This window comes from Oncorhynchus masou, chromosome 21 (genome assembly GCF_036934945.1).
Source record: "Oncorhynchus masou masou isolate Uvic2021 chromosome 21, UVic_Omas_1.1, whole genome shotgun sequence".
NCBI lineage: Eukaryota > Metazoa > Chordata > Actinopteri > Salmoniformes > Salmonidae > Oncorhynchus > Oncorhynchus masou.
In genome coordinates, this window is record NC_088232.1 from 30,498,729 (window position 1) to 30,525,846 (window position 27,118).

At 42.3% G+C, this 27,118-nt stretch overlaps 1 protein-coding gene across 1 annotated transcript; it reads right to left on the reverse strand.

Annotated features, from left to right (window-relative positions):
- Nucleotides 1-5,603: 5,603 nt before the first annotated feature.
- On the reverse strand, nt 5,604-27,118 carry LOC135508105 (cell division cycle 5-like protein). The gene is made up of 19 exons (XM_064928054.1): nt 26,923-27,118; nt 19,760-19,863; nt 19,492-19,653; nt 19,282-19,409; nt 19,080-19,179; nt 18,732-18,858; nt 18,562-18,653; nt 17,720-17,864; nt 17,394-17,588; nt 14,932-15,080; nt 14,679-14,847; nt 14,426-14,590; nt 14,264-14,344; nt 14,018-14,152; nt 13,842-13,946; nt 6,659-6,856; nt 6,481-6,543; nt 6,181-6,330; nt 5,604-6,069 (listed from the first exon to the last, which is right to left on the reverse strand). Exons 1-19 carry the CDS (start codon nt 26,965-26,967, stop codon nt 5,962-5,964), a joined length of 2,421 nt encoding a protein of 806 aa, XP_064784126.1. The 5' UTR covers nt 26,968-27,118; the 3' UTR covers nt 5,604-5,961.

Sequence of the window (27,118 nt, forward strand, 5' to 3'; positions counted from 1 at the left end):
CAAATTAGGCACATTTGGGCAGTCTTGATACAACATTTTGAACAGAAATGCAATGGTTCATTGGATCAGTCTACAATTTAGCACATACACTGCTGCCATCCAGTGGCCAAAATCTAAAATGCAACTGGCCTGGAATAATACAATATGACCTTTCTCTTGCATTTCGAAGATGATGGTACAAAAAAATACAAAATAATGGTTGTTTTTTTCTTTGTATTCTTTTACCAGATCTATTGTTATATTCTCCTAAATTCCTTTCACATTTCCACAAACTTTAAAGTATTTCCTTTAAAATGACACCAATAGTATGCATATCCTTGATTCAGGGCCTGAGCTACAGGCAGTTCGATTTGGATATGTTATTATAGAGGAAAAGGGGCGGATCAATTAAGAGTATACAGTCGTGGCCAAAAGTTTTGAGAATGACACAAATATTAATTTCCACAAAGTTTGCTGCTTCAGTGTCTTTAGATATTTTTGTCAGATGTTACTATGGATAACTGAAGTATAATTACAAGCATTTCATAAGTGTCAAAGGCTTTTATTGACAATTACATGAAGTTGATGCAAAGAGTCAATATTTGCAGTGTTGACCCTTCTTTTTCAAGACCTCTGCAATCCGTCCTGGCATGCTGTCAATTAACTTCTGGGCCACATCCTGACTGATGGCAGCCCATTCTTGCATAATCAATGCTTGGAGTTTGTCAGAATCTGTGGGTTTTTGTTTGTCCACCTGCCTCTTGAGGATTGACCACAAGTTCTCAATGGGATTAAGGTCTGGGGAGTTTCCTGGCCATGGACCCAAAATATTGATGTTTTGTTTCCCGAGCAACTTAGTTATCACTTTTGCCTTTTGGCAAGGTGCTCCATAATGCTGAAAAAGGCATTGTTCGTCACCAAACTGTTGGTTGGGAGAAGTTGCTCTCGGAGGATGTGTTGGTACCATTCTTTATTCATGGCTGTGTTCTTAGGCCAAATTGTGAGTGAGCCCACTCCCTTGGCTGAGAGGCAACCCCACACATGAATGGTCTCAGGATGCTTTACTGTTGGCATGACACTGGACTGATGGTAGTGCTCACCTTGTCTTCTCCGGACAAGCTTTTTTCCGGATGCCCCAAACAATCGGAAGGGGATTCATCAGATAAAATGACTTTACCCCAGTCCTCAGCAGTCCAATCCCTGTACATTTTGCAGAATATCAGTCTGTCCCTGATGTTTTTCCTGGATAGAAGTGGCTTCTTTGCTGCCCTTCTTGACACCAGGCCATCCTCCAAAAGTCTTCGCCTCACTGTGCGTGCAGATGCACTCACACCTGCCTGCTGCCATTCCTGAGCAAGCTCTGTACTGGTGGTGCCCTGATCCTGCAGCTGAAGCAACTAGGAGATGGTCCTGACGCTTGCTGGACTTTCTTGGGCACCCTGAAGCCTTCTTCACAACAATTGAACCGTTCTCCTTGAAGTTCTTGATGATCCAATATATGGTTGATTTAGGTGCAATATAACTGGCAGCAATATCATTGCCTGTGAAGCCCTTCTTGTGCAAAGCAATTGCCTGTGTTTCCTTGCAAGTAACCATGGTTGACAGAGGAATAACAATGATTCCAAGCATCACACTAATTTTGAAGCTTCCAGTCTTATTTGAACTCAATCAGCATGACAGAGTGATCTCCAGCTTTGACCTCGTCAACACTCACACCAGTGTTAACGAGAGAATCACTGACATGTCAACTGGTCCTTTTGTGGCAGGGCTGAAACGCAGTGGAAATGTTTTTGGGGGATTCAGTTCATTTGCATGGAAAAGAGGGACTTTGCAATTAATTTAAATTCATCTGATCACTTTTCATAACATTGTGGAGTATATGCAAATTGTCATCTTACAAACTGAGGCAGCAGACTTTGTGAAAATGTATATTTGTGTCGTTCTCAAAACTTTTCTTTTGGCCACGACTGTACACTACTATGTGTGATGTGGTTTTTCACTATGAGCTAAAGGGGTTTAAGAGAGTACTAGGCCTAAGCTTTTCCATTGTAGAGCAAATAGTCAATGTTGCATTATGTAAGTACCATGAATTACGTTTTTGATAGTACCATTGTATTTTTTCATGTTACTACCATGGTAAAAAAATGTAAGGGTCCTCTCTCCTCTCACCTTCACTCCTTAGGTGAACTCTTTCTCCTGGTTCAAAGTTCCAAAATAATCACAGCAATGACTGTTGTTGGGGACAGCTCTCATGTGCACACAGGGCCCCTAGGTCATTTACAATCTCATCAACCTTCCTCTTTTCCTCCCTCTCCCACTTTCTCCCTCCCTTCCTTCCTCTCCAACCTTCCGTCCCCCTCTCCACCTTGTCAGAAGCACCTGTTGCATTGTGGCGAGAACATTAACATGGAGGAGCAGAGTAAGAACATTTATGAGATCCCCTGGACAGAGACTCAGATAGCCCAACGGAGGTTACCTACTAGAACCAGAACCAGTAGTATGAGATGCCTAGTGACGTGGTGAATGATTCTGTTTCCTAAAAATTTACTCTATCCCCAGGCAACGGAACCGGTCTAACGGTGAAGTACGAGAACAGGAAGCCTGAGAAAGGCACCTATGGTTCCTCTGCCCAGACGGGAGAGCAAGAGCAGCTCCTCCAGCTCATCAGAAGATGAGGAGAACCCTTTGAATAACCCTTTTTGGTTGCAAATGGAACCCTTCTGGCTCCAGGTTGACACATTTTGGGTTCCATGTAGAACTATTTCTATAGTGGGTTCGACATGGAACCCAAAGGGTTCTTCCTGGAACCAAAGACTTCTACCTAAAACCAAAAATGGTTATCCTATGAGGACATCTGAAGAACCCTTGTGGAACCCTTTTTTCTATGAGTGCAGTGACTCAACTGACGGTCATGGTAGCATGGTCGTGTTACTGCTGTGTGTCTATGGTATTTACTGTATGTGAGCATACTGTATGGGTGTGTGTGTATTTACTGTATGGGTGCTTGGGGGGGGGGGGGGTATGACAGGTATGGTCCTCCTGGTTTCTCTCAATGTTTCTTCCTTTCAGAAAGTTTTATTGTTTAATTGATTGGGCATTTTGTGTGTATAGTTGAGGGCTTGATAAAGCGGAGTAGCAGATTGTTTGATGTTTTATAATCCTCCTACGATCTGATGGAGCTCTAACGTCCACTTCACACTTATCTAGAGTGGATTTAACACAACAACACATCTCATTAAATAAAAACACGGTCACTGGTATAACACACACATACCCACAAACACACACTGTTCCCGACTTATCAAGGTGCATTTGAGTTTAAAGATGAGTCCCAAATGACACCCTCTTCCCTTTGTAGGGCACCACTTTTTTACCAGAACCACATAGGGTTATATTCGGGGAAAAAAGGCTCTGGCCAAAAACCGTGCAATATAGGGATAGTGTCATTTCAGATTTAATTATGTTGATAAGGAAACATGATCCATCCTGTCCTCATTTTCACTACACTACAATCCCAAAGCACCTCTCCTTTCCACCCTCAACTGCTTTCCTCCCTCTATCCCTCCGCTCCCCCCTTCTTCCTGACACCTCAACCCCCCGTCCCTATGGCTATTTTTGACTGACACACTCATTCTGACAGCAGAGCACACGCACACACAGAGTCACAGTAAGGACAGAAGCTGACACACACACACACGCAGCACAACCAGAAGTTGCTGAGTACAAGTTATGTGACTGGGGACAGACCAAAGACTGAGAACACACACAAACTATTATTACACACATACACAGTTCTGTACAGGAGAACGTAACGTTATGACTATAACTACTGTTACCTGAAGGAGGTAAATTTGGTACAACATACTATGGGGAATCACACTCTCACAACTTCAGTTAAATGAACTACAACCACGCATGACAAGGCCAATGAAATCCGCACCTCGCTGGAAGCCCCGCCTTTAACATGTGATAAGTGTGAGGCTCAGATTCATTCGTTCAATTTAATATCGCTCTTCACTGCCCAGGAACAGGCAGTGCGGGGCAAAACAGGTGTTTTCCCTCATTCAGTCAAATTCAGTACAACATACTATGAGGAATGTGGTAGTTTGCTGGTATATGAGGTAGTTCTAGGGGTAGTTAGTTTAGTACAGAAGAGTAATATGTGGTAGTTAGCTGGTATTTGAGGTAGTTCTAGGGGTAGTTAGTTTAGTACACTAGGGTAATTATAATATCATAGTAGTTATATGGCAGTGTGTCCAGTGAGGTGTGTAATTAAATTGTTCTTTAGTATTCAAGGTGTGTAATGAAATTGTTCTATATTATTCAAGGTGTGTCTGGAGTCCCCTTACAAGATCCTCTTGCAGCTCCACACAGATACACTAGCACACAGTCAAGAGTGGGAAAAAGAATGTGTGTGTTGACGCTGGTGTTCCTCAGGTATCCTAAAATGGCAACTAAGAACAGGGAGACATCTTTGCCAAGTTCTCCGCCTACATCAAACACACCAGGGCAGAGAACATTGCAGGTACAGATACACACACCCTGCTGATCTAGGTGGGTTGCTTGGGTTTGTGTGTGTGTATTCACAGTGTGGCTCTCTAGGTCTGTCTACAGTCACTTTGATTGCTCTGTAGTACATGGCCACCTGGGGAGAACTGTTGAACATGGTTATGGTCAGAGTAAAGTGTTTACCTACAGAGAAAAATATGTTTGATACACACAAACTAACCCTATATACACAGAGTGAGAGAGAGACTGCATTACCAAAAGTATGGGGACTGCTGCTCGAAGAATCTCATATTCCAAAATCAGGATTGCATTACTCTAACACCTTCGACTAGCCAACTTTACTCTTTGCCCCTCAATCTGACTGGGTCCTGGGAGAAAGTGGCAGACCTGTTGGCTAGTTAGAGAACGAGAGCAAAAATGATTAGAAAACTCTGATGGGTGTGTGCGCGTGTGTTGTACATTCCCTTTCGCTGTCTGCAGCCACAAGATTGAATACTGGAACGACTGTCCCACAGGATTCACTCATGCAAACACTGAGGGGGGTTTTCTGTGTGTATCAAGAATGGTCCACCACCCAAAGGACATCCAGCCAGCTTGGTAACTGTAGGAAGCACTGGCTTGAACATTGTAGTCCATCCCCTGAAGAGTTGAGGGCAAAAGGGGGTGCAACTCAATATTAGAAGTGTTCCTAATGTTTTGTACACTCTGTGTATATCATTATTCAGATATACATTTGTCTCTTTAATTAAGCTTTTTGATTAGACTGACTCCTTAGTTATTTAACACTGTCAATATGGCACCTTCAACACTTCTGTGTTTGTATCAAAATGGATTATCACCCAATAGCCCCTTGACAGAGGAAAGCAGACTGCTAAGAACAAGTGTGTCTCTAGGTATCTCATGGGTGCTGAAGTGCAACTGGGCCTAGTTTCTTTAGCACAAACAGGTACAATTACTGAGCTCTTTCAAAGCAGGAATGTAGTTATTGGAACAGTTCCTGGCGCATGTTTTCAACACTTTACAGCTAACAGTCACGGATAAGAGTGAACACGGTCAGTCAGGAATTTTAAGGTTAACATCAATCTGTCACCATGGGACAAACACCAAACGAGAAATCAGATTTCTATTGATCTCTTTTATTCCAATGACATGAACCACTGATCACTAGTCAGAGGACAGACTGACACTAGGTAACTACTTAGCATGCTCACAGCACTGGGCCATGACATCAAAACAGAGGTGGAGTTACAATAGATCATTCACTTGCATGTCTTTTTAACTTTGGAAAATAAAAAGCAAATCAGCACAATATTTTTTTTCTCACAGATTTGCTGAGGGAGACGAGGGTGGCTATGATCCTGTGCTTTAGCAGACACCTTCAGCAGCGTGTGTGCATTTACTCAATGTGTTTTCGTAGTATGTGTTGGTCTTATGTGTTTGCTGTGTCTAGTAAGCACGTATGGTGTATGCATGTTAGAATTTGGCAGACAGCAGAGCGTCTTTCTCCAGCAGCAGGTCTCCATATCTCTGTTGCAGCTCCTTCTCTCTCTCCTGCTGTCTCTCCACATCCTCCCTTAGAGCCTAGACAGAATGAGAAAATTAAGTCCATTAAGCAACTTCACATGCCTCCAGTGTGTGTCAGTAACCTGATGTTTGTGTGATATGGCCGGGTGTGTGCGTGAATGTGTGTACCTCTTGTCTGCGGGGTATAGCTGTGTCTTCTTGTTTCTTCAGCTCAGTGAAGGTGTGGAGCTCTGTAGCTGCCTGCTCAACCTGCTCCCACAGTTCACCATGCTGCTTCAGTAGGCCTACAGCACGGGACTGGTACCCTCCTAGTAACACCTACACACACACACACACACACACACACACACACACACTATAACTGCTCCCACAGATCACCATTATGCTTCAGTAGGTCTAGAGCACACACGGTGCTGTTTAGAAACACCTTTAGACAAATACAGAAAGAGTATAGGTGTATATATTCACCTTGAGACGGCGCTCCAGACGAGCAGCACGACGGGCCTCACATGTCATATGGCCTCGGTTTATCTAGGAATATACAGATTCACACATCATAGACACACACACACTTCATAATATAAGCCACCTATGAATCAGCAGCTTCTAGTGTATAAAGAACATGATAGTTTGTGCATGGTCTCACCTCTAGTTTCTTCTCCAGGGAGTCTATTCTGTCCTTCTTGGAGGCCAGGTTGGCCCTGGTGTAGCGGCTCTGGGCGGAGAGGTACAGCACCTGGCCGTAACACTCCTCCCACACCTGGCTGTAGGCCTCCATGGACAGGTCCCCGTGACCCATACCTGCCCTCACCACCTCCATCTCCTGGCTCAGCAACTCACTGGCCTGGGGTGAGGGGAGGGGAGAAGACACCTTTGATCATTTATGCATTTCAAGCAAATTTTCACATTGAGTGGATAGGGCTGTGGTGTTCATGACATTTTGTCAACCGGTTATTGTCATGCAAATAGACCGTTTCACGGTAATTGACCATTAAATCAAAAAACATGTTAGGCATCTCAAGGCCTCCATGCATACAAACCACTGATGCACGCCTTTGGAATATCTACATTTAAAAAATGTTACTTTAATATACACCATCACAATAAATCCATTATTTATTAGGCATGTCTAAAGCCACATAAGAACATGTATTTCAGAAGAACCGAATACGAGTTGGCCTACTGTTTGTTATCTGGTTATCCCATAGGCTGTAGGCTTGTTCATTTAGCAGGTAAGACATACTTAAGTCTCGTGCCATTATTTTATTTTAAGAATAATATAATTGAACTTTGAATTTAGTGAAATAGAAAGGATATTTTATCCCATTCCGGATTGAGTGCGCCTCACCTCAGGCTTCACACCCTGTTCTCTCATCAAGTGATCACATTTTCAGCCATCAGGCTATTCTCTTAACACTAAATGTCAAATTTGTTTAGATTTAGAAGGGCCCATTATGAAATGGGTAGGAACAAGGGCAGGGGAAAATACATGGCATCTGCATGCACTCGATTTGCCCGGCTATTCCGGTTTCATAACTGAGGAGCTGAGAAATAAATATACAGTGAGCTCCATAAGTATTGGGACAGTGACACATGTTTTGTTGTTTGGCTCTGTACACCAGCACTTTGATTTTGAAATTATACAATGACTGAGGTTAACGTGCAAACTGTCAGCTTTAATTTGAGTGTATTTTCATCCATACCAGTTGAACCATTTAGAAATTACAGCATTTTTCTACATAGTCCATCCATTTTAGGGGACCAAAAGTATTGGGACAAATTAATATCTATTAAAGTAGCAAATAGTTATTATTTGGTCCCATATTCATAGCACGCAATGACTAGATCAAGCTTGTGACTCAACAAATTTTTTGAATGCATTTGCTGCTTGTTTTGGTTGTGTTTCAGATTATTTCGTGCCCAATAGAAATGGTAAATAATGTATTATGTAATTTGAGTCACTTTTATTGTAATTAAGAATAGAATGTTTCTAAACACTTCTACATTAATGTGGACGCTACCATGATGATTGAGAAAGTTAGAGGCATAAATACCATACCGCCCAAAAAGTGCTAACCTCCCCTGCTAGTGTAATGGAGAGAGTTTAGCATGTCTTGGGGGTACGATATTTGTGCATCTATCTTTCTCACTCATCATTATTATTCACAATTCATTAAGGACTACCCTTAATCATGGTAGCATCCACATTGAAGTGATTAGAGAAATATTATATTCTTATTTACAATAAAAGTGACTCCAAAATGGCAATATATTATTTATGATTAATTGCTACAAAATAAAATAATCTGAAACTAAAACAGCAAATGCATCCAAAGAGTTTGTAGAGTCACAAGCTTGATGTAATCATTGCATGTTATGAATATGGGACCAAATAATTAACGTTTGACCACTTTAAAATACATAAGTGAATTTGTTTGAATACTTTTGGACTACGTACAAAAAGTGCTGTAATTTCTACACGTTTCACCCCATATGAATAGAAATACACTCAAATTAAAGCTGACAGTGAACTTCAATCCCAGTCATTGTGTGTGTGTCATTTCAAATCCAAAGTACTGGAGTACAGAGCCAAACCAAAAAATGTGTCACTGTCCCAATACTTTTGGAGCTCACTGTAGTAGCAGCTGGAACCCCCTCTGTCTAGTGGTAACGCCGCTTTCACACAGGATTGCAAGAACACTTATTTCACTTCACGCATCAACCACTGAGGAGCATGCAGCCTCTCGCTGCACGACAGGTGAAATTCTGTAACTAGGCAAGTCAGTTAAGGACATGTTTTTATTTACAATGGCGGCCTACCGGGGAACAGTGGGTTACTGTCTTGTTCAGGGGCAGAACAACAGATTTTTACTTTGTCAGCTCGGGGATTCGATCCAGCAGCCTTTCGGTTACTGGCCCAACACTAACCACTAGGCTACCTGCTGCCTAGTAACATGTCTTCACAATGAAACATTTAATTAACCCATTGACATCCCCACGCACTCGAGAAAGGAATTAAGGAGAGAGATGGAAATGCACAGTGATGAGTTATTCTTTAGCCAAAGGTAAATGGGGTCAGCATTTTAACTATGAAAATTATGAAAAGACAAATTCACTATAATTGTAGGCAAACTCTGTAAGCCGCCCTGCACAATCAATACACCAACAGCATTGCCTAGGCCTACGTGTTCTCTCACATACTCAATGATAGAAAGTTTAGAGTGCAGAATAAAGTAACCAATATAAAGTAATCCAGTTTGCATAATAATACAGCCCACACTCAGACGATTATTAGAATTGGTTTAATTTGAGTATAGGCCAGTTTTAACAATTTTGTATCAAACACACATCCTCAAAAAAAAATAAGTTTTTCCTGCCGTGCATAATATGTGGTAAGCTCTGTATTGTATAACCGCAAAAATCAGTATTTTAACTGGGTTTTTGTTTTGGGCTCATAAAATGGTCTTCAGAAAGTATTTTCAACCCTCGACTTCTGTTATAATCCAGACGGAATTTAAAACAGATTAAATGTATATTTGTCGCTGGCCTCCACACAACACCACATAATTTCAAAGTGGAATTGTCTTTCAAAATGTTCACACATTTATTAAAAATGAAAAGCTGAATTGTCTTGAGTCAATAAGTACTCAAACCCCTTTGTTAAGGCAAGCCTTAAATTCAGGAGTAAAAATGTGCTTAAACAAGTCACATAAGTTGAATGGACACACTGTGTGCAATAATAGTGTTTAACATGTAACACCTCATCTAAACATCCCTTTTTCAGGACCCTGTCTTTCAGAAGAGAATTCAATAAAAATCCAAATAACTTCAAATCTTCATTGTAAAGGGTTTAAACACTGTTTCCCATGCTTGTTCAATGAACCATAAACAATTAATGAACATGCACCTGTGGAACGGTCGTTAAGACACTAATAGCTTACAGACGGTAGGCAATTATGGTCACACCTATGGAAACTTAGGACACTAAAGAGGCCTTTCTACTGTCTCTGAAATACACCAAAAGAAAGATGCCCAGGTTCACGCAGATGAGCAGGGGCCGTGCCTTAGGCATGCTGCAAGGAGGACTGCAGATCTGGCCAGGGCAATAAATTGCCATGTCCGTACTGTAAGACGCCTAAGACAGCGCTACAGGGAGACAGGACAGACAGCTGATCATCCTTGCAGTGGCACGTGTAACAAAACACTTGCACAGGATCGGTACATCCAAACATCACACCTGCGGGACAGGTACAGGATGGCAACAACAACTGCCTGAGTTACACCAGGAACGCACAATCCCTCCATCAGTGCTCAGACTGTTCGCAATAGGCTGAGAGAGGCTGGACTGAGGGCTTGTAGGCCTGTTGTAAGGCAGGTCCTCACCAGACATCACTGGCAACAACGTCGCATATGGGCACAAACCCACCGTCGCTGGACCAGACAGGACTGGCAAAAAGTGCTCTTCACTGACGAGTCGCGGTTGTCTCACCAGGGGTGATGTTCGGATTTGCGTTTATAGTCGCAGGCAATCTCAACACTGTGCGTTACAGGGAAGACATCCTCCTCCCTCATGTGGTACCCTTCCTGCAGGCTCATCCTGACATGACCCTCCAGCATGACAATGCCACCAGCCATACTGCTCATTCTGTGCGTGATTTCCTGCAAGACAGGAATGTGAGTGTTCTACCATGGCCAGCGAAGAGCCAGGATCTCAATCCCATTGAGCAAGTCTGGGTCCTGTTGGATCGGAGGGTGAGGGCTCGGGCCATTCCACCCAGAAATGTCCGGGAACCTGCAGGTGCCTTAGTGGAAGAGTGGGGTAACATCTTACAGCAAGAACTGGCAAATCTTGTGTGCAAAGCTGTCAAGGCAAAGGGTGGCTACTTTGAAGGATCTCAAATATATTTTGATTTGTTAAAAACTTTTGGTTACTACACGATTTCATGTGTGTTATTTCATAGTTGATGTCTCCACTATTATTTGCTGCTGCATGACAAAAAAACGAATCGACCAGTTGACTAATTGGGGTTAACGCTGCTACTACTACTACTACTAAACACATACATTTTGTGTTGTAGATATATGTTGTGATGTGAAATGTAATCAAATGTTTTTAATTGTATTTAACTGCCTTAATTTTTCTGGACCCCAGGAAGAGTCGGTGCTGACTTGGCAGCTGCTAATGGGGATCCATAATAAATACATATCCAAATCAGGATAGTCTTATTTTGAATGGGCTTTTTTAAAACACATTTTTTTAAACTTTGTATTTTAATCCCACTTTGTAACAATATTCCAGAAAAAGTCAAGGTGCGAATATTTTCTGAAGGCACTGTATAGCTAAAAACTAATAAGTTCTACTTTCAATTTCTTAAATGTTTTGAATTAATCATCACATTAGAAAGCACTGTCCATTTTGTTGTTTGGCTTTGAAACATCCACAACTTTTCTTCAAATTGATCATCTAAATTGGTTTAGAATTCTTTTTTTTTTTTTTAAATGTAGTAAAAATGTCTGTTTCTATTTTCATTGTTTATTTGTTTTTGTTTTTCATGTGAAGCACATTCCATGTCTGAAATGTGACGCATGAATAATGCTTGATGTGATACAGTGAGGTAAAAAAAAAAAGTAGCCCAATGGTGAGTTTTAAAAGCATGATTCTCTTTTGATATGTGTTTGTGATTTTCAATTGCATTTGCATTGATGTCAGATGGGTTAGTGGGACAATAGAGCCCTGAGGATGAGGCCATTAGAACCGGATGATCATTAGCGAGTTGGGTACTACTAATGTCCTGAGTGCATAAGAGAAGATAACCGTGACTCAATGGTCACTTGGAGTTTGACTGTGGTCACCGAAATAGCCCTATGCGTGGACAATGATGTTATTGTACTCTATCTAGACAGTGTCCACCTTTCATTTTAGGATTGAGGCATACTAGAATAGATGAAAACACAGCTGATGGAGACTAGGGGTGTGGAAACATTGCCATACTCGTAATCGTATCCATAAATTGACAGTTGATAGTCGGATCGGATATTACTCGTGATCGGAAAAAAATTGAAGTGTTTTAATATGACTAAGTACAGGGCATTCATTTCCCCCCCACATTGTTAACTTAACAGCCTTATTAAAAAATGTATTAAAAATAGTCTCCCCACCTCAATCCACACACACAATATCCCATAATGACAAAGCAAAAATAGCTTAGAAATTGTAGCTAATTTATTAAAAATAAAAAAACAAAATATGACATTTCTTTATTTACATAAGTAAATCATTATTTACCCAAGTATTCACACCCTTTACTCAGTACATTGTTGAAGCACCTTTGGCAGCGATTACAGCCTGGAGTTTTCTTGGGTATGATGCTACAAGCTTGGCATGCCTGTATTTGGCGAGTTTCTACCATTCTTCTCTGCAGATCCTCTCAAGCTCTGTCAGGTTAGATGGGGAGCATCGCTGGGCAGCTATTTTCAGGTCTCTCCAGAGATGTTCGATCAGGTTCAAGTCCAGGCTCTGGCTGGGTCACTCAAGGACATTGAGACTTGGTTTCAGACAAGCGAATCTTGTTTCTCATGGTCTGACAGTCCTTAAGGTGCCTTTTGGCAAACTCCAAGAGCTGTCAGAGTGACCATCAGGTTCTTGGTCACCTCCCTGACCAAGGCCCTTCTCCCCTGATTGGGCCTGGCGGTCAGCTCTATGAAGAATCTAGGTGGTTCCAAACTTCTTCCATTTAAGAATGGAGGTCACTGTGTTCTTGGGGACCTTATATGATGCAGACATTTTTTTGTACCCTAACCCACATCTGTGCCTCGACACAATCCTGTCTCGGAGCTCCACGGACAATTCCTTCGACCTCATGGCTTGGTTTCAGCTCTGACATGCACTGTCAACTGTGGGACCTTTATATAGACAGGTGTGTGCCTTTCCAAGTCATGTCCAAGCAATTGAATTTACCACAGGTGAACTCCAATCAAGGATGATCAATGGAAACAGGATGCACCTGAGCTCAACTTCAAGTCTCATAAAAAAGGGTCTGAATACTTGTGTAAATAAGTTGTTTTTTTTTGTTTATACATTTGCAAACATTTCTAAAAACCTGTTTTTGCTTTGTCATTATGGGGTATTGTGTGAGGGACATTTTTTTATTTAATCAATTTTAGAAAAAGGCTGTAATGAAAGGGATGAAGTCTGAATACTTGCCGAATGCACTGTAGATGTTGGCAAAATACCTCACTACACATTCTCACTGCAAAAAAGATGCAGATTAGGAGATGTGTGTGTCCTAAACTTGCAGTGGGCAGCCAAGCACACACTGGTATAATCTTTTTTCCCTACCCTTGCTCTGCATGTTAAATATTATGCACATTAATAGCAAACCTCCTCACCATGTGATTTAGCAGGCATAAGAAATCTAAATGATCAGACGGAAAACATGCAAGGAAAACTGATCAGGTAAAATTACGAAGCAAGTGGACGTGAAATACAGCTTCACTCTATCCAATCAGAGCAGCAGGATCAACTTACAGCCAACACTTCTCGTTACAGACCCCCAGTTGAGTTATTTAGACTACATAGAACCTTGCACATGACTGACTGACATGAAAAAGATGCGTGCTGGCACCCGAAAATTACTTTTTTCCCCCAATAACGGATAATTACAAAAAAATACTCTGATAATAATAGTTTTCAGAAAATTGCCCATATCCGTTACGATAATTGTTTTGCAAGACTACTCAACACACCCCTAATGAAGACCATTGCGATTAAGAAAAAAAACGGTTGGGCAACACTGGCTAATAGGTGTGTGTGTGTGTCTTTGTTTTACCTGTGCCAAATCCTCATTGCTGATTGGCTGGTAGGGGTGTCTGTCCAGGTGGGCGATGTGTTCTGCGTTGTTGGAGGTGGAGGAAGGCCCTCGTTGTTTGCTGCGCTGTGGTTGGATAAACAAAGAATGTCAGTTCTGCGCCAAATGCAGCCCTGTGTGTGCACGTCTACACATACCTGTTGGTTGGCTGGTGGGTGGTGTAGACAGTCAAAGTGCAGCATGGTGATCATCTCCTTCTTGATCATCTCCTCAGCATGCTGCAGCTCTGAGAGAGGATCTGTTCCCATTGGACGCAGGATGGACTCATTCACCTACACAATTTTGCATTAGTATTGTCGCTAATGTCAGGGCCGGGAAGGGGAGAAAGTGATGCACTGGAACTCGGTGTGTGTGAGACAGTGTGTCACTGTGTGTGTGCATACCTCTGATGGTCTGGGTAAAGTCCTCTGTACAGCAGTGTGCCTCAGCTTCAGCTCTTTCTCCCTCTCTGCATCCCGAACAGCCTGCAACACACACACACACAGACATTGGTAGGATAGTCTACAGTAGAGCTTTATGAGAAGTATGCATGCGTTACTGTATACCTGTCTGCGTAGCTCTATCTCCGAAGCATCCTCTATGTATCCAGTCTCTGTCTCCATTTCCTCCAGTTGAGTCTCTGCATTTTCTGGTAGAACAATCTCAAAGTCATTCTTCGGGACTGGCAGCGACATCAGACCCTGCTTCAGCTGCTCCCTCGACTCTCGTTGCTACACACACACACACTAAACAGTTACACACACAAACACATAAAAACTCATACAAAACAGTAGCCAACTCAAAAATAGTTTTTGTTACCAGATGTTTAGCGTAGGCAGGATCTGCTAGTTGTTCCTCAGTATTGATGTTGAGTTTGTCTCGTAGAGGGGTGCGTCCCGGGGTTACTCCAGGGGTAACAGTACCGGGTCCTTTAGGGGTTAAACATCCCTGGGGGGTCATACTGCCCTCTGACCCTGGACCGGGGGTCCTACAACAAAAACAGTGTGTGTCAATAGCCTGTCAGGGTGTGTGTGTGTGTGTGTGTGTGTGTGTGGATGGCTCGCGTGTGTACCTGAAAGGCGTGGTCAGTACAGTATTAGGTGTCTGTACTGCCTGTCTTTGGGGTGTGACTCCTGAGAAGTCACTCTGGTGAAGAGGAGTGTTCAGACCTCCTTTCAGAGGAGTGTCTACGTTAGTCAGAGCCATAAGGTTCTGGGCCTCCTAGAGAGAGAGAGAGATATACAGGTAACTGCCAAAATAAAGGAAACACTTGAATAAATGAGGGATACAAACTATTGAGAGCAGGTCATTCCACAACATTTACATTTAAGTCATTTAGCAGACGCTCTTATCCAGAGCGACTTACAAATTGGTGAATTCACCTTCTGACATCCAGTGGAACAGCCACTTTACAATAGTGCATCTAAAAATTGTGGTTCCTGAGTTAAGAAATAAACATTACCCCATGCTTTGAGTCATGTTTCAAAATGAACAGCTGGCCATTATTTTGGCTACAATGGCTAGAAGAGATCTGAGTGAGAGAGGGACTCAAATGAGCATAGGGAGTTTAAAGGGTGTGTGTCTCAGTCACCAGATCTCAACTCAATTGAACACTTATGGGAGATTCTGAAGTGGCGCCTGAGACAGCATTTTCCACCACCATCAACAAAATACCAAATTATGGAATTTCTCGGCGCCACTTCAGAGCTGGATCAGTCAACAGATGTGGCAAGCCGGGCACAGCTCCTGGTATATGTCAGTTACGTTTATGGGGGGTCAATTAAGGAAGACATGTTCTGCAAACCAGGATAACAGGAGAGGATAAGTACTGGACAGCTTTGTGACATCAAATGGATGTGGTATCTGTACTGATGGCGCAAAAGCCATGACAGGGAGAGGGGTTAACGCGTGTGCAAGTAATTGCCACTTGGGTACACTGCAGCATCCACGAGAGGTTCTTGCTGCCAAGGGAATGCCTGACAGCTTGAAAGACATTTTGGACAATAACAAAGTTTTTTTTACCATTTTCACTGTAAAGCAAGGCCCCTGAACTCGTGTATTTTCTGCATTATGCAATGATATGGGCAGCGACCATGTAACGCTTTTACAACATACAGAAGTTCGATGGTTATCAAGGTGGAAAGTACTGACACGTTTCTTTTTTAAATTGAGAGACGAGCATAAAGTTCTTTACTGACCATAACTTTCACTTGTCTGACCGCTTTCATGGTGACGAGCTTCTCACATGACTGGCCTATCTGGGTGATGTTTTTTCTCGCTTGAATTATCTGAATCTAGGATTACAGGGACTCTCCGCAACTATATTCAATGTGCGGGACAGAATTGAGGCTACGATTAAGAAGTTGGAGCTTGAACTGGATTCATTATCCCCTTCATGCCCTGCCTCCAGGGCACTTACCGATATCTGAACAAGAGAGCCTCATCGAAATTGCAACAAGCGGTTCTGTGAAAATGTAATTTAAATCAGAAGCCACTGCCAGATTTCTGGATAGGGTTGCACTCAGAGTATCCTGCCTTAGCAAATCACGCTGTTAATACACTGATGCCCTTTGCAACCACATACTTATGAGAGAGGATTCTCAGCCCTCACTAGCATGAAAACTAAATACAAGCACAGACTGTGCATGGAAAATTATTTAAGAAAGACTCCAATACAACCCAACATTGCAGAGTTAAGTGCATCCTTTCAAGCACACCCTTCTCATTAACCTGCGATGAGTTATTCACAATTTTCGCTGAACAAATTTTAATTTTTTTATTTAACTAGGCAAGTCAGTTAAGAACAAATTCTTATTTACAATGACAGCCTACCCCGGCCAAACCTGGACGACGCTGGGCCAATTGTGACGCCGCCTTATGGGACTCCCAATCACAGCCGGATGTGATTCATCCTGGATTCGAACCAGGGACTGTAATGACGCCTCTGGATAAGAGCGTCTGCTAAATGACTTAAATGTAAATGTTGCACTGAGATGCAGTGCCTTAGACCGCTGCGCCACTTGGGAGCCCATACAAATAAGGTTTTATATGTAAGATTGCTAAATAAAGAGCAAAATTATTGCTTACGATTATTTGTGCCCTAGTCCTATAAGAGTTCGTTGTCACTTCCCACGAGCCGGGTTGTGACAAAAACTCACACATGCTTATGTTAAATAAATGTATCGTATGGCAGGCTTAGAGTGAGCTGACCCTGGTGCTAGAAGGGGTACACAGCCAGAGGTTGAATGTCTAAAGGGGTACGGGACTATAAAAGTTTGGGAACCACTGCTCCAATATATTTCCAGACATTTGTAGAATCTATGCCTAGGCGCATTGAAACTGTTCTTGCAGCTCGTGGTGGACGAACCCCTGATAAAGACATGTTGGGTGTTCCTTTATTTTGGCAGTTTACCTGTATGATGTCAGAGATATTGTGTTGGCATTCATTTGACATCATGACTCACATTGTATGGTGAACAGCTTGCTTCATGTTATATCCCGAGAGACAGAAAAAGGGAGAGTGAATGTGTGTACCTGTAGTATCTTGTCCTGTGCAGCAGGGGTCTTGGGGGTGCGTAGCCCAGATGCCATAGCGCTGTTGGTGAGGCTGTATTCTGATAGGAGGGCTGAGGAGGCGGAGTTAGTGATCCCAGACTCCTCTGCGGTCTGACGAGCCACTTCACTGGCCTGACCCAGCTTCACCACCTCCTCCAGCTCCGCATCAGAGATCTACATACAGTGTCAGAAAGACACAAGTGTCAAGACACACACATCAGACACAGTCAAACTTCACTGGCCTGACCTAACTCCACCACTTCCTCTAGCTATTCATCAGAGATGAACACACACAGCAGTGTTACCTGTGGTGCAGGCAGCACCAGTTTGCTGCGTTTCTTGGTGAACTCTGCTACTCCGCTGGTCTGCAGGATGGCTGACGGAAGATCACTCTCCTTCTTCTTCTTGATCTTCTGTCTATCCCTCTTCCTCTCCTTCTCTTCCTTTTCACTGAGGACACAAATAATGTCAGACACACACAGGACTCTCCTCTTCACATTCAAATGAAAAACATAGCCTATACACAGCTCAACCCACATCACACATGTAGCGTGACATGCTGACCACACTGGGCACACACGTGCATCTGCATGCGCATATCGATTTTGTCCATCCACACCAGACGCAATCAGGACATTCAGGTTGAAATATCAAAACGAACTCTGAACCAACTATATTGATTTGGGGACAGGTGGAAACACATGAAACATTAATGGACATTTAGCTAGCAACTTTGCTGTTGCTAGCTAATTTGTCCTGGGATATAAACATAGGGTTATTATTTCACCTAAAATGCACAAGACCCTTTGTTTTCTTGGACCTTTGTAGAATTTTGACCCATATTTACTCCAACAATTAATCCACAGATAAAAGGGTAAACCAGGTTAGTTTCTATTAATCTCTTCTCCTTCAGTCTTCTTCAGACTTTATATGGCAGTTGGCAACCAACTTTAAAGGTGCATTACCACCACCATCTGGACAGGAGTGTGGAAATCACATGCTCCTAAAAACCAATGAGGAGATGAAAGGCGGGAATTGCAGCATGTCAAGCTTAAAAAGCCAGGCGCTGAAATAGGTAGATGCACCTAATGCGAGCGGTGTAGACAGCATGTTAGCCCAGAAGAGTTAGTGTGTTTGTGTGACTGACTTGCGTAGCTCTCCATCCAGGTGTTGTTGTCGCAGGCGTTTGAAGTTTGGTTCCAGACCTTCGTAGAGCTCCATGCTGGTGTCATAGAAACCCTGGAATCATACTGAGCATTTAGCACCCAAATAATACATCGATGTGTGTGAGATGTCTGCGTGTGTGTGGTGTGTTACCTGAGAAGGCTTCTTCTCAAAAGGGATCTCAGCATTGTAGTCCACTCCTCTCTTCTTCTTCCTCTTCTTCTGGGCATTGATGCCTGCGGCCCGCAACTCCCTGCGCTTCTGTAGAGCAGCCAGACGTCTGGGAGGGGGAAAGAGGGCGTGTGTGTTTGTCAGGGTTGTATATTTATTTTCTTTATTTCGCGGTAGCACAGAGCAAATTATGAAATGTCTGTCTGAAGGTTATGCTGAACGTTATGCAGCAAGTGCCACAGCATAACAGTTTGCCACAATCACAAATACTGAATTTGTTGTATTCACAACACAGCTCTATTGAAACACAGACGTGTGCAAAAGATGTACCTGGCCTCCTCCAGCTGTTTCTCTCTGGCTTTCCTCTTAGCTTTCTTCCCCTGAGTGTTGGCCAGACGAGCTCTGGCCTCAGAAAGCATCTCCAGCTCATCTACACACAGAGTCACGTATGGCTGGTTTAGTCTCATTTATTTATTTTTACCATACAAAATGACAGCACAACAATGACCCGAGAATAAGTTGCACTGTGTACCTTCATCCATGTCCACAGGGTCAGGCCTAGCGGGCTTGGTTTCAGGGTTGGGGTCGATCTCACCAGGTTTCAGTTTCCTTGGATCGTCAGCTGTATCCTCCTCATTGTCCCTCTGGGCCGCTTTGTCTCTATACACACATCAAGAAAGATCATAAGAACACTCCAATAAGTCTTCTCTGAACAAAAAGACAAAGTGTGTGCGTGTCTTACAGCAGGAACTCGTAGTGCTCCAGACACTGGGCAGCGGTGCGTCCTATGATAGGAGCAATGGTCCTCCACTGGGTGGGCATCAGCTTGGCCAGATGGAGTAGTTTCTCCTCTTCCTCTCTGGACCACTCAGTTTTCTTAATGCTTGGATCCAACCACTCATACCTACACACAAACAACAGATTAGACACACACAGACCACTTTTCTCACACACACAAAGTCTTCTTTGGTGTTGGGGCTCAGCTTCTAATGTCACACACACAGACTGACCAGCGGGCCTTGCACTGTTTGGCAGACTTGCGGTGCAGCAGGGAGGCAATACGAGACCACTGGTTCTTCCCATATTTCATCACCGCTGCCTTCAGGATCTCATCCTGGGAGAAAGAGGGGTAGGGGCATTGTTTTATAATTAATTCATTGTTTAATGATCCCAGAGGGAAATTCACCTTCAACTGCAGACAAACAATTTTAAAAGAGACAGCATAGACAGTGTTACAGGGATACATTGGGATTTTGGCAATGGGGCCCCTTATCTAATTCCCCAGAGTCAGATGAACTTGTGGATGCTAATGCTTTCGTGAGCCGATGCCTGGAAGACTATGGGTAGATATATTTCCAGTAATTGCACTAAAGCTATTGCACGCAGGTACATAAAAATGGTATCCACAAGTTCATCTGACTCTGGGGAAGTAGAGAAAGGGCCTACTAGCCAGTGTCAACTAGCTAAATTGAAGTTCAGCTAGCAAGCTACTTTTAGCAACACTAGTATATTTACACACTAGCGTGGCTCATTAATGGGTTGCAAAAAACGGAATGGTCCACGGGAAGCAAGAAGTTAAATGACATAGTCCTGTGTAAATGTGGGCTATTCTTTGCGTGCTGAAATCTGTAGTTTTTGTTATAACTTAATTTTCTGTGTAGTCATAACTCCAGTTCGTCCACACTAGTTGCCGCTCAACTGCATTGTAAATCGTTGAGTTTAGTCGGCTTGCCCTGGAGGCAGCTCCGCAGCAGTCACAAGCTGACACAGCCACAAAATCAGATTTTAAACCTAAACACAATGCTAACCCTAATACCTAACCTTAAATTAATACCATAAAGCAAAAAAAAAAGTGTTTCAATTCATTGATTTTTACGGTATAGCCAATTTTGACTTTGCAGCTGACCCAACCAGCAAAACTCGCTCAGTTATGCCTCCATGGTAAGACTAATGACAATAAAGGTCAACCTGCTGCTCGCGGTGAACGACTACAGGATTTTAGGAGTTGACTTCGACTCCTGTGGTGCGAGTCGAAGTCGTCGACTCATACTCGAGTCGCAAAATAAACAAACTGTTGTGTACACACAACCTAATTATTGGAGATTGGAGTCCTACTAGGAAGACTAATATTGCATTCGAAGGAGGATTGGCAAGAACATGATGCTGCCCATTTGCTTAGCAACTTATAAAAGGCCTATTCGGTTTGAATATATAAGATGATGTTCAGGAACTAGAATATTTGAGTGATGTTTCTGCTCTGTGTAGCCTTAACAGATCCCATGGGATGATGTGGCACACTATGCCAAAAAGCCTACTCTTTGCCATGTTATATAGCCTAGCCCTGATTGGACGGGACTAGTATTACTAGAGACGTTGGTAATCTAAATATTATGCAAGCGTGTGTTAGTACAAGTCTCAAAGGATTTGTTTTTCCAAACGCCCCCCTGTATAATTATAACTATTTTAATTTTAAACTTCCCTCAATTGGCTTATGACGGAAGCCTGGGCCTCATTTATTAATCATGCGTAGGGTCATTTCCATACAAAGTGTGAGATATATCAAAATGAACATACGCTTGTGTGCGAAAACATGTTGAAAATGTGTAAAATTGTGAATGTAATAATCAAGACAATTGATTTCATTGTATTTCCATTGTGAATTCATGAAACATTTTGACAGGTATATAATTTGACCACATCAGTGCATTCGTTATGACAATAATCCATATAAAGTACAGTCATTTTTTATTTTAGAGGCATGTGTGAAAGTGAAACCGTTGTTGAAATACTATAAAAGATATAATGGGAAATGGAATGAGAGCCTGATGTTGCTCTGTTTAAAGAGTTAGCACACGCTGCGTGTGTTTAGAGACACGTGGGTCTTTTTCTACAGAAAGCACAGATTGGCTCATCATATCTTTTCCCAAAACCAATGTTAACGATTTAAAACCTCCTTTAAAAAAAGCCAACATGCCATTCCGGTGCACATCCAAGTGCTCTCCAGCGTCTGGTTTTTGACAATGGGCACTTTCAACGGGAGCTTGCCGATAGGCATCGCATAGCCCTTGACGAGCCAATGTTTTGGAAGCAATCAGCAAAACGAACAGTAATGCATACAATTTCCATACACCATCGCAAAACAGATTGACGTCAAGAGGGGTTTCTTTGCCATGTTGCCATCAATGGGTTCCCAAATACAAAAGTCGCAATAGACGGCAAAACTATTTAAACTATGTGAACAGAAACGGCTTCCACTCTTTATGTGCAGGTGATAAGTTATGTGATGTGCAAAAGACACTGCTGAACGTGGTGGCCAGGTAGAACTCTAGACTCGTTCATTTTTCAGAAAAGCAATGTTGGCCTATATGCCTACAGGGGGGAGCAGGATGGATGGCTTATTGGTGAGTGTTGCTTACTCATTTGAAGTAGGCTATATTTGTCATTGCTAAAGCAACTTGTATTGTCCTAATGGTCCTCTCTTTGTAGCTTTGTTTTTATTTTTTACTGGTCAAGCCACAACTAAGCGAGCCAAATAAATACTTTAGGTTGTACTCAATCTCTGACACTAACACCCCTATTTCAGTCATATTTCGTATATTTTTTGGTTGCTCCTTTGTATTTCATGGTGTGGCGTTGAATATTCTCCACGGGTTTTAAAGGGTATGATTTTGAGCATATATGTTTAATCAGGGGCATTAGGAAATGCTAACAGCCATGGTCATGCACGAGCACTGCGAACAATTAGTATTTATCAATGGTTATTTTTATTTAACTAGGCAAGTCAGTTAAGAGCAAAGTCTTATTTACAATGACGGCCTACCCCTAACCCGTACGACGGTGGGCCAATTGTGCGCCGCCCTATTGGACTCCCAATCACGGATGGATGTGATACAGCCAGGAATCGAACCAGGGTCTGTAGTGACGCCTCTAGAACTGAGACGCAGTGCCTTAGACCGCTGTGCCACTCAGGAGCCTACTGGTAGGATTGTTTGATAGTTTACACTTTTTCTATGCGTAGGACCATTCTAAATCCTGTTCGTAAGTAGTATTTTAGAAGTTTACACAATATTTATTTGACTTAGGCAAGTCAGTAAAGAACAAATTCTTATTTATGATGACGGCCTACAACGTTAATTTAACGCATTACAGTTTTTTCTGAATGCTTAAACACCAACTGATTCTTGAAGCACTGTCTCTGAAACCATTAACACTTGTAGCCAATGCATTTCCCAAGTGTGCCAAACTAAATGCACGTTCTGTGCTTTACACCCAGTCTAATTTAATAACACTTTCAGCAAAACTGTAAACTCCTATCTCTACATTGCTACACTATTTCCACATTGACACACGTGAAAACACTTTTGGTTAATGAGTTGACTTACAAATCAGAGCTTGAGCACTATAAATAGGCCACAGGTAAACATTTGGTTTACACAACAATGGAGGCCAATATTGGACAGAGAGTAAAGGGGGTGAGAACTAGAGGAGGACGAGAAGGAGGCGGTGAAGAAGGAGAGGACGAGGAGTCAGGAACACAATAACTGATGAAATCAGAGCGAGTGTGTTTGACAATGTTGAGCATGAGGGATGAGCATGAGGGACGCTGGGCAAAGGGTTCAACCAAATCTGAGCCGCTATACTGTTGCAGGTATCATCCGGATATTTCCAAATGAGAGCGGTAAGTAACTGCAAGTACTGTCTTACTGGTACAGTAATATGTAAGATACATTCATAACGAGAAGGATCTATGACTAAAACCATTCAAATGTTTTTACAGACCTGCAAGAAAACCAGTATCTGGAGGAAGAGGTCGACTTTTCACCTCAGAGCAGGAGACCAACATTGTAAATATGGTCATTCCAAATTACTGTATCAGACTCAGAGAACTACAGGACCACATAACGGTAGATAACACCATATTCCAAAACGTCAACAGAGTGAGTCTCTCTCTCTGCACTGTCTCGTCTACTGAAACGCAATAAAATTAGGATAAAGCAGCTGTACAGAGTCCCTTTCAAAAGAAACTCAGACCGTGTAAAACAGATACGAATATGTGCTGGTAAGCTATACTATCCTATCATTGGTACTGGATGTGGAAGTGTATGGTGCTTCATCATATTGACTGATCCCTGTCTATTCGTACTGTGCTACATTGTTTTGTCTTGTCTCTTTCAGAGAGTCATGGAGCTAGAAGCAGATGCAGTGCATTATGAGCTAATATATGTGGACGAGGCAGGTTTCGACATGGCAAAAACAAGGGGACGCGGCAGAAATATCATGGGACAACGTGCCATCATCAACATCCCAGGACAACGTGGTGGCAACATAACATCATGCGAATACAACAATGCACACATTATCACATTTCTGTATACCCTCCACAACAGACGAATCCCTAATCACCAGGGGCCAGAGCAGCCCAGGTACATTATCATCTGGGACAATGTTAGTTTCCATTGGGCTGCTGTGGTCCGCAATTGGTTCACAGGTCACCCATTTTTCATCACACTCAATCTCCCCCCATACTCTCCGTTCTTGAATCATATTGAATAGTTATTCTCTGCATGGTGTGGAAGGTGTCTGATCGCCAGCCCCACCAACACATACCCGTTCTACAGGCAATGGAGGAGGCTTGTGGAGACATCGATCAGAGGTCATGCCAGGCCTGGATACAGCAATCCAGGCGATACTTTCCCACGCTGTCTAGCTCAAGACAACATCGCATGTGATGACCCACAAAGATGGTTGCCTATTTTTTTATAGCACAAATGTTTTTGTTTTCTTCTACTGCGCTTGTTGTTGTTTGAGGAGTGTTAGAACATTGAGATTTATTTAGACTTTTTGCCCTTATACGTATTTGATAGTATGTTATGTTTGGAATACACATCCATGCTTACACATTTGGATACCTGTGTGTATGTGTGTTCACTACATGTATGACAACTTTATTGCAAGCTGCTATGCTCTGTACAAAGAAAAAGCTACAAGTGTTTTTCATTTATACTATCAAGCGCATAGTTGGTGCTTCATTTGCATATTCAAATTATGGTTTGTGTGTACTGTATTGACGCAAAAATTAAAAAAATGTAAAGAGTTTTGCAATATTTTTTTGCTTTTGCAAGAGATGTATAATGTTTTGCTGGTTTGGTGTACGGTTCTGTGGTTAGTGTGTAGAGTTTTGCAAAAATAGCCTATAGTTTCAAAGATAGTGCCTAAGCAATCAGAAAAAATAATAAATGAGGCCCCTGGAGTGAAGGTTTTTATTCTAGGCGTTTAGATATTTCAATAGTAGACATGCTTACTGATCAAAATGCCCACCTTCCTGCTGATTTGAGCTGCTGAACCATATTTGCAACACTAACTCAGTGGAGAATTGGTGATCTATTGACTAGGACGGGGTTCCCCAACTGTCTGCCCATGGGCGAATATATTTACTTGGCCCCCCAAGTTGAGCTAAAACAGAGTTGTTGGGGGGTGGATATAAAACATTTAAAAGACTAAAAACAGCAGCAAATCAGCTCCAAGTGATTTTCTCTAAGGAAATCTGTTCAAAAGTATCCCCACGCATAATAGAGATATGTGAGAGTATACACATGTATGCAAGGTTTGAAATTATTAAGTTTTACTCAAATATTATGTTTGGGCTTCCTGCGTTAAATTATTTGTAATTATGCTCCAGCCCCCTGACCACCCGCCCAAGAAAAAAACAAACACCCCGTGGTTTAAAGAACAATAACAGCCAGAGTTTCATTAAATAAGCTATAGGCACCATACTTTATATTGCACATTTACTGCCTAATTAAAATGATGCATTTGGTGATGTTGAATATCAATAAATATTTTTTATATTCGTTTTATGTAACTAGGCAAGTCAGTTAAGAACAAATTCTTATTTACAATGACAGACTACACCAGCCAAACCTGGACGACGCTGGGCCAATTGTGCGCTGCACTAATGGGATGGTTGTGATACAGCCTGGAATCGAACCAGGGTGTCTGTAGAGATGCCTCAAGTACTGGGATGCAGTGCCTAAGAACGTTGCGCCAAATTAACTGGCACAATGTAGAATATGTTAGCCATTCTCATTGATAGGCTAATCTATACTTTAATATACTTTTGGTGAGTCAAGACATTGCGAGATAGTTTACCAAGATATAGCTTATGCACACTGTTCAACCGTCTATCCCTAATTTCCCTCCCTCATGGGCTCGCCTGCTCTTTCTCTTTGTTAGGAAAGATGCTAGTAGGTGTTCAACTTTCGGTATATTGCGTTTAGAATAGTCTACTCATTTATATTCCCTACTTTAGTGACTTGCGAGAAATGTCAAGCCAAGCTATTGCGATTTTTTTATTTTTTTTATTTTTTTATTTAACCAGGCAAGTCAGTTAAGAACAAATTCTTATTTTCAATGACGGCCTAGGAACAGTGGGTTAACTGCCTGTTCAGGGGCAGAACGACAGATTCGTACCTTGTCAGGCCAGGGGTTTGAACTTGCAACCTTCCTTCCAATGCTCTAACCACTAGGCTACCCTGCCGCCCCAGCTTTTGATGACCAATGCACGGTTCTGACCGTCTGCCTGGTGACCGACCGAGCTGCCTGCACACCTATGCCTCACCCCTATCCAGCTCGCTCTTTCTATGCTATGTAAAATGTAAGAGTTTGTTCTCGGAAGTAGATTGCGGCAAAATACTCAGTCTCCACTGTTGTAAAAAAAAAAAAATCGGAATCTTATGAGTTGATTCCTAGCGGGACGGAAACTTCACACAAATAAATGGGAGTCGATTGGGAATCGATTATTTTGTTAAATCTTCATCAACCGTCCGGACCACCAGCAACATTTTATTTCACTTCTGGCACCGCGGACTCATGTTTTTTTTGCAACCATATTACGAGCAACGCTTATGTGGAAATAACATTAAATACACCAGCTATAAAACAGCTAATGTTACTAGCTAGCTACCTTTAACTAGTTAATGCTAACTAGCTAGTTGCCTAGCCAACTAACGTGATCCAGTGAATTACACGATGTTGAGTAGCTAAATCAATACATTTACATGGTAGCTAGTTAACCTGGCGTAAGAGTTGACTTCACGTTACCTATCTAAAGCTATTTGAATATTAGTTGGAAACTAGCTAGCAGCACACCGTAGCGTTAGCCATGCCAACTTACCTCGGTGTTTCGCCATACACCCCCCTTGATCATTATACGCGGCATCTTGGCTGTTGTGTGTTGCTACCCTTCAGGTAGTAATTATAAAGAAACAACTAAGATATCCCAAAATAAAACAATACGAAGAGTTGGACAAAAATTTTAACCACGATACACGAACGCGTTATGTTTTCAACATGGACAGAAATGCAATATG

Excerpts from the sequence above, each read along its gene's own strand:
- LOC135508105 (XM_064928054.1), bottom strand. The coding sequence starts at position 26,967 with ATGCCGCGTATAATGATCAAGGGGGGTGTATGGCGAAACACCGAG. Across the intron at positions 19,654-19,759 it reads AAACAGTGCAAGGCCCGCTG|GTATGAGTGGTTGGATCCAA; the intron begins GTCAGTCTGTGT and ends GTTTGTGTGTAG. Across the intron at positions 6,070-6,180 it reads CTATACCCCGCAGACAAGAG|GCTCTAAGGGAGGATGTGGA; the intron begins GTACACACATTC and ends CATTCTGTCTAG.